The sequence below is a fragment of the Gymnoscopelus braueri genome, assembly GCF_963280865.1.
Source record: "Gymnoscopelus braueri genome assembly, chromosome: 18".
NCBI lineage: Eukaryota > Metazoa > Chordata > Actinopteri > Myctophiformes > Myctophidae > Gymnoscopelus > Gymnoscopelus braueri.
Genome location: NC_137618.1, coordinates 34697084 through 34705866, shown reverse-complemented (window position 1 = coordinate 34705866; position 8783 = coordinate 34697084). Strand labels below are relative to the sequence as shown.

Below are 8783 nucleotides of genomic sequence, written 5' to 3'. Positions count from 1 at the left end.
GAAGATATGTTGAAAAGTGGTGAAGTTGTCCTTTAATGATAACTGCAGCCAGGCCAATATTTAATAAAAACTATTCGATGCAATTATGTGTAAATGATTAATCATTCTTCATATTTTCCTCTAACCTGATCAAATGTGTATGATCAATTATACAACGTTTCTTCTGGTAGTGAGTTATATGCACCTTTTTTGTGAAGCCATGCTGCAATATGCCTTACAAATAATGCCCCCCCATACCGTAGCGTAGCCTAAATGAAATTTGATTCAAGTAGCTAACTCTATGCCAAAACCCCGTGCACTTAAAATGTAATTTGGATGGAAAACGTCCACTAGATGTCAGTGTACCTCTGGAGGATGATAATTGCTTTAGGAAATTACTTAGGTTACTGATTTCACTGAGCTGCAAAGTGCAAAAATGTAGTTGAAAAATATGCTATGGCCCTTTCGAAGATTTTTTTTTCTTCTTATATTTAATTTTATGTAATGTTTCAGTATCAGGGGAACAAACAGATTCTTCACTGAAGTTCCCATTAAGACCCCAAACTATCATTGCCTGTAGCTTATTAAAAGGTTGGTAGCCTTGCTGTAGGCCTGCCTAACTGTGTATGGTTGAAATTCTTGCAATGACAACATCCAACTACTATTCCAGCTGGCGTTTGAAACCTGCAGCAATCTTGAGATGTGTGTGTGTGTGTGTGTGTGTGTGTGTGTGTGTGTGTGTGTGTGTGTGTGTGTGTGTGTGTGTGTGTGTGTGTGTGTGTGTGTGTGTGTGTGTGTGTGTGTGTGTGTGTGTGTGTGACACACGAAGCGAAGGACATATCAAAATATCATGCATCTACAGTGAGAATGTACAAACACTCCTGTGTCATTTCATCCATGTTCCATCTCTGTGATAATAACCCAGACATCTTTACATCTTTGAATACACCAGATGTTGTTGTGGTTGATGAAGAGAAAATGTAGGCCTATACTTAAAGTACCACAAGTAGAAAGTAGGCTACTCATTATGCAGAAGGTCCCATTTCACAAGTTTTCAAATGTATGAAATGTATTAAAAATATTTTGAAAATAGCAGATCTACAAGCTCACAATGATCACATTGACGCATTGTGAGCTTATCTACTATTTTCAAATGGCCGACATGTATATAGGGCTGAAGTGGTTAATGTAGGCTATGTTTTGTAATAATAATACAAATCTACAAAGTAACTAGTAACTAAAGTACAGTATTTGGATCCGAGATCTAGTGGAGTAGGCCTAGAAGTAAAAGTATTGGAAATTGGAAATAGTCAAGTAAAGTAGCCTACAAATACCTCAAAATTGTACTTAAGTACAGACTAGTACTTAAGTAAATGTACTTAGTGACTTTACACCAGCTGGTTCAGTCTCATGGTGGCGCTCTTGACGTGCGCTCCTACTCAAGCATCGCTGCGCTCCGTGCCCTCCCTAGAATGGTTTCACCAGTGTTGCCAGGTATTGCGAGAGAAACAAGAAACCAAAGCGCCTATAGGCTACATGAGCCCTTTAAAGGGACTACACCATGAATTTAAAGAATAATAATAATATTTAATATCATATTGTTTATGTCCCTCAAACGTTTTTCAAAAGGTTTGAGCCTAAATCAAGCCTCAGATATACTCATTCCAACTAACTTCTCTCTGGCTTATAAAGCACTTTCACCTGCAATACCACATTGTCCTGTTTGGCATGGGGCGCTATTGAGCCAGTTTGTATGCATGTTATCTCCTGGTTCTGTGTGGAAAAAGTAAAACAAAGGGACTAAATCAGTTTGGCCTGTTTTGAGACCAATTTACAGAAAACCCCAGATTTGCTGTGAAAGTCTGAGTGTTCAAACTGGGGTATTTTTGAGGATAGAAGAGACGTAGGGGAGACCAAAAACACACAAAAAATAAGAAAAAGTTAAAATTCATGGTGTAGTCCCTTTAAAACCCTAGCGGGTATTTGAAAATATTGAAGAAAATGTGAAAAATGTGAATAACTAAAATAAAAAAAATTAACAATGTTTTTATATATTGTATGGGGGTCCATGGTATAAAATACTCTCAGATGAGGGGTCTGCAGACAAATACATATTAATTTGGGGGTCCTTGACATGAAAATGTTTTGAGAACCACTGTTTTTTAAATGACAGGAAGCAAGCCCAAAATAAGCATTTGCACTTTAGAAACAAACCCCCCAAAAAACGCAACTACCAATATTTACAACAAGCAACCTTACAGAAAAAGAAGCCCAAAGTCGCTTATAATAAGCGGACTTGGCAACCCTGGGTTTCACCCAAACAGGTAGGCTATAATAACCACGGGTTGCTGTGTAGCCGATCACACTGCACTGAAACTGGGTAGAGGACGCATGAGCAATCTCCAGTAGCCTAATATGCGATGCCAAAGCAGATTCATAAACTGCACAACAAGAGCATGTACCCGATTTGACGGCATCAAATCAAACTTCCACAACTCATCACTCATCTTGGAGACATTTTTTCTGGGTTCGCGTCAAGAGTTTTTTGTTCCTGTCTTTTACCATTCTTTGCATAATCGGTGATACCTAAATAAAGTTCAAGATTATTTTTCTCTTTTTTTTTTCCTTTTTTACAAATCTCTTTATTACTTTATTTTGCACAGACAACAAAAAACAAGAAATCGTGAGAAGTAATAAATACAAAGAGGTCTTGTAATTTTTTTTGTAAAGAAACCCCACAAAGTTCAAGATTTTGAGATGAATTTGACCGGATTCAACCAGACGGACGCTGCTCTACTAGGGCTCTTCAATAAAACGGAGGATTTCTTTTGCTGCAACTTTTCCTCCGTGGTGACTGATAACGGCGGCTCTGTGGCAACGACCGCTCCGGATGAGAGGAGTCTCTTCATCATGAGGGTGGTCCAGATCGCCGTGATGTGCGTGCTGTCGCTGACGGTCGTGTTCGGCATCTTCTTCTTGGGCTGCAACCTTCTCATAAAGTCAGAGGGGATGATCAACTTTTTGGTGACGGACAGGAGACCGTCGAAAGAAGTGGAAGCCGTTATTGTCGGTGCCTACTGATGATGTGGACCTGGATGTGGACCTGATATGGACCATGGCGTTAAAGTTGTGTGAAACTGCTTTGAATTAACATTTCTTCAATGTCTTTTTGAAAATAGCAGATCTACAAGCTCACAATGCGTCGCAAAGGGACGGGTTGTGAGCTTGTAGATCGGCTATTTTCAGCGGACGCGTCCCACACTACAATGAAGATACGGCCGGGAGAAGACGGTGATTAATTACCCAAACGAACATGCTTTCTTGTTGGGTAAAATAACTTTAGAAAAACCTGTCACTATGGTGTTATTTTTAATCCCGCAGGTGACTGATGAGGCACAGGTTGTTTTCTGTGACTAAAATCTTATATGCCAACAAACAAAGTCTCCATGAGGTGGTATGTTTTAAACACCTGGTCTTATAAAGTATTCAATCACTGTTGTAATTTGAGTAGGCCTACTGTAATTGGAACACCTTATTTGTCTAGCAGCATCCTATTGTCTAGCAGTGACAATTTGGTGTTTTTTTTTGTTGCTAAATCCTCTTGCATATTGCTAAAGTAATGAGTAATTTTGAGGAGATGAGTGTTTAACATGTGTTTTTGTATGTGTTTTTGCATACAACATGCATTATGTTAATCAATGTAATTCGCCTATCCAAGTTTCCTGATGACATTTGTAAATTATGATTGACAGCATGGGCAGTAGCTAGAGAAAGCCCAGCATACCCATGTATCTTGGTAATAATTGGAATAAATTCATTGTGTAATTAAAGCTTTTGTTTTCATTAAGTAGACCTATTTTCCTATAGTTGAAAACATACCTACATATTCTCTGTTCCAAAATTCATAATTAGCTTTTAAATATCCAAAGACAATCCAATACCATTCAAGACGTTTGTTCTCAATTAATTATGCATATCCAACTTTGACCAGCTTGTGAGACTGAACTGAATCCTAGCCTTTTTTTAAAGAAGAAGAATTAGACTATTACTTTGATTGAATCATAGGTTTTGTGAAATTCCAATGATTTCAGTTCACCGTCTATTTGAGAAGACTTAAGTTATAGTCATATTTAGTGCAATAAACCCAGAAATTATGTATTTACTGAAAGAACTGCTATTACTGGTCACCATGTCTGTGTTCAGTGTATTCATGAGTTTCTTACTTTTTTGACAAGGCAACCCTTGCACTGATCAAATGTATATAAAGACATTGGATTCAGAAATGACCCTTTTGTGTAAATTGGAAAAATTTGAAAAGTGACACTTTGTCTTTATTTATTTGATTTGATTCGTAAGGAACCATGTAGTGTTCAGTACCAGAGTTATAGCAAATTTTCATCTGCAGTCCTTTTGGCAGCTCAAAATTACACACACGACACATACAGTAGCTAATACAAAGTACATCATGTTGATCCATGGAGCATTTTGCATATTTTCTCCCTTCGGCGGAAGCATCTGCCCCTGGCTCACCTGCTCACCAAGTCCCCGGTGTAAAACTAACAGCTTCAGAAATGACTTAAGCCAGGGATGATGAAGCCGCTGCAATATGCTGCAGTCTGATTGCCCACCTGTGCTCCATATACAGATTCATATTGTTTGATTCCACTTACACCCCCTAAAACCACCGCCTCAATTCTTCCTGCCTCAAATCACAGTGGACAGATCAATCTGATGATTTATCACAATAGTGTATTTTATTTGACAATTCCTATTACTGTATGATGTATTGTTATTGATGAGCACAACATGGAGGCTGTGTCAGTAACTGCTGTCTTATGCTGCTGCAAGTATTATTTGTTAAGTGTGTATTACTTACAGTAATTTGAACGCACACAGTAACAATCACACCAGAGGAAGGAAAGTGGACTGCAGGTCACATGAAAATGACAATATGACATTATTATGCCTAAATAATTTTGAGTGGTCCAATAAGTTAGGAATTATCATTGATTTAAATTAATGTTCAGTGCATTTCATTTAAGTATGGGTTCAGTTATGAAAATGTGCTTTTATAGAACCATCTTATAAAGCACTCCATAAATAAATTCCTCTATCGACACACTTCCCAGTGATGCAAACTGAAACATGCAACACGTCTTAGAAAAGGAAAAGCAAATAACTAAAGAGGCATTATAAATATGAAAATCACATAATGAGGTCCCAAGTGTGCATAGTTAATAGTACCAAGTATCGTATGTGTCTGTATATGTTACCTTACACTTGAATGCACCTAAAAACATCTATACATACTATTGAGATACATTTCTGTGGAGTGTATGATACATTTTTGATTCATGCTGAAACCGAAGCATGAATGAAAGCCAAACCTAATATACGGGGGACCTGCACACTTATACAAAGAAAATAAATAAATAAATAGAAGCTATATAGAACCATATTTAATTCCCCTGACGCAGGTTGTCTTCATGATGCAATGGGTAACAATTTCAGGTCAAAACAGCTGACAATTATATTCTGTACATGGTGCTGACTGTTTCCGTGTACACCTTGTGATTGTTTCATTAAAGTGCAAGGGAATAGCTTCCAGGAAAGTGTTGTGCCAGTTTAATATCCAGCAGAGAACAATTTTCTGTCTGCAGCAGCACCATTGTAAACCGTGTTTCATGGTGATATATAACACCATCCTTTTTTTTCTTCCCCTGCCTGATGCACTTTTCTCAGAACGGGGGGGAAAAATGCTTCTTTTTGAACATTTTGGAGAGCCTTTATTAGGTGGCTGTATATTGAGGCTGAACAGCAGACCTGTATCATAGCAACATTTCCTCAGATTTCTTTACATGTGAAATGCACTTTAGTTCCCTACCTAGGTGGCAGACACAGACAACTGAAAAATTCCCTAGCGTCCCTATAGATCTTTAGAGGATAGCAACACCAAAAACACATCTACACCCATGGCACTCTTACTAAAAACAAACAGATAGTCCGCCAATGGGCTTTTGAGAAACTCTGCCTTGCATCTCTAGTCTGAGCTGTTGATTTAATGATGGAGTTTTCCAAGCCAGAGATTTGATCTAATTGCTCAGAATTCAGCAGGTGCAACAATCACAGGCATTGTTCCTCTTAAGGCACAACCAAGCTTAATGGTTTCACTTTTTACTTATTTTTTATTTTTCTTTTAAATAAATAAGTTAAATAAAGCCTGTTCACCTAATCAGTATGTACCTGCAGTCTAGGTAAGCCCATTTCATACCCCACGCAAGAAGCAGAAGTATATCGCTGATCAAAACAGCATACGGTAGGACTACTTTAAGCCCTATCCGTGTCTACTGCATGTGAACTCCATTTCACAGACACAGCATCTGCAGGGTGTTGATTATAGACTAAAAATGGCCCCAGGTCCTGGGTTGCCTTCCTATGATTGGCTGGCTGGTAGAAGCTCAGTTGATGAACTGGATAGCTACTGAGAGCAGCAGATAGCTGCGTGGCAGCTACAATCATCTGTTCACCCAGTTCACTTCTGTTCACAGTCACACTCTTCCCCTCATCTACTTTCACTCTTCTCTATTTTTCTTTCAGCCAAGTGCTGCCATGTGATGTAGGAAAGGTTTTGCAAATAAATGCTGATAGCTCATAAACAATACAATACAGCTATTATTGGTTTATGGGATTTTATAACATTTTTGTTTGTTTATTTTCTTTTACAGTATTTCTTCGTGTTAAAGCGACAGTCCATACGTTTCATGTCCCTTGTCTCCCTCTCCCAACAGGCGGGTAATTGCAATGATGTCCCAACTACAATAAAATGGACATCATCACCTAGTCATTGTCATAACATTTCTCAATGGAAGAGTAGGTAGACCACCTCAACCACTGCAGATGTGCTAGTTATATTGTATTAACATAGTCTATCTTAAAGATTGGTTTAAATAACTGTAATAATTGTATTCATTAAAATAAGTCCCATATTGTAGCTAATTGTAGCTGATACTATCTGATGTACAGTACAGCGTATTGATTTTGCTTTGCTATTGCTTTCAAAGCCATGAAATACTAGGTCTCTGACCTCAGTCGGAGCTGCACATTTCAGTGGTGGTGGCTCATAGATTTTTAAAAAGCGAAACACAGGTCACGCGCTTACCAGCAAAATACAGACATTTCCATCAGGGGATCCGAGGGTAGTTGATCGTGATTCTATGACAGCATCAGTAATCAGGGGGCTCAAGCTGTGATAAATCTCCATGGACTGGTTTTGGAGAATAATTCCCTTACTTGTCGTCTCAGCTGGGTCCAAGCCACAGGATGAGTCATGGTACTCATGCACTGTTGATTGTTTCACAGTGAAATATCACAGGGATATAACATCTGAACAATCCAGTCCTACTCTTGTTAAATCCACCATAATCCCATAGCGTGCGTGCGTGTGTGTGTGTGTGTGTGTGTGTGTGTGTGTGTGTGTGTGTGTGTGTGTGTGTGTGTGTGTGTGTGTGTGTGTGTGTGTGTGTGTGTGTGTGTGTGTGTGTGTGTGTGTGTGTGTGTGTGTGTGTGCACGCGCGTGCGTGCGTGTGCCATATGCTGTCATAACTTTATTCAACAATAAGCCAGCAGTAATGTAATCTGAGTTCCCAGAAGTTTTCGCCCGCTCTCATACAAACGGGAGGGGCGAAGGTAATAAATTAGAACTGTGTAGTGTCACTTCAAAATGGACTCAGTGTGATTGAAGGTAATCTAATCATTACTGATCAATATATGGTATTGTTTAGCATGCGAGGGCATGTTAGTCCATCGTCCTCTTGTTGAAATAAAATAGAGGAAATGAAACAAATTCATTCTGTATTGAAATGATCCTCAAAAGGTATTTCTAACACTGTACCATTTGACATTATGGTGGACAGCCAGCAGTAACTCGTTACTCTTTTTGTCATAAAAAACAGGAATAGTACTTGTCACTTGCTTTCTAAATTAGTGGCTGTAACGGTGTGATATTGATCACAAAATCCATTTCAATCCTTGTTCAGGCTTTATTGACTTAATAATCATGCAGATTCATCACAGCTTCGCATCTGAAAGTGAACTATATTTTTCCTTTCATTTAACATTTTCAGAGGAATCATACAAACAATATTACTACAAGGGTACCCCCCCCCACCCCCCACCCACCAGGCAGCCCTCAAGGCACAGATGTGAGGGGTTTGAAGAGCTTATTTTCCTGTGGATCTTAAGATAAACTTAAGAAGGCGGCCTTTAAATTCCAAACTTGAGAATGTGAAGCCTTTTCCATGGCAGTGTTTATTCTGTGTAAACACTGACAGATCGGTGACTTTTAATGGATATACATTGTCTCCCATGGGGTCAGTACGGCCTACACATCTTTCCGTAATGTTTCATCATCACCTGGCACGGTCCTCAGCATTCATATTTGAAAGAGCATAACAAGCTTGACCTACATGCAACATACTCCACAAGATCTTAATTTCCCTGAAAGTGAACTCTCAAATCAGACCATGCACTCCAGAGTGCCGTTTTGACATCCTATATTAAAATTGCCTAATGGGTGGACAGTGGTCCAGTGGACGCCACAAACATGCAGACTTGGGAGGCACACCGTTGCTCCGATTCGCAACAAACTTGGTACAAACACTGTTCAGAGGTCTGCCATGACAATAGTCACACCAGGGGGCCATGTGTGGCCCCCAGGGGCCAGGTTAGGGGCACCTGGGGACCACAGGCACACAAGAGAATAGTCACACCAAAAGACCTAAATTGCACACAAATGGGTCGCTGCT

The 8783-nt window shown here is 39.3% G+C and overlaps 1 protein-coding gene across 1 annotated transcript; it reads left to right on the top strand.

Annotated features, from left to right (window-relative positions):
* The first annotated feature begins 2417 nt into the window (after positions 1-2417).
* Positions 2418-3486, top strand: rprma (reprimo, TP53 dependent G2 arrest mediator candidate a). The gene has a single exon (XM_080412688.1). The coding sequence runs from the start codon at positions 2737-2739 to the stop codon at positions 3058-3060; it is 324 nt and encodes a 107-aa protein (XP_080268814.1). The 5' UTR covers positions 2418-2736; the 3' UTR covers positions 3061-3486.
* The last annotated feature ends 5297 nt before the right edge of the window (positions 3487-8783 follow it).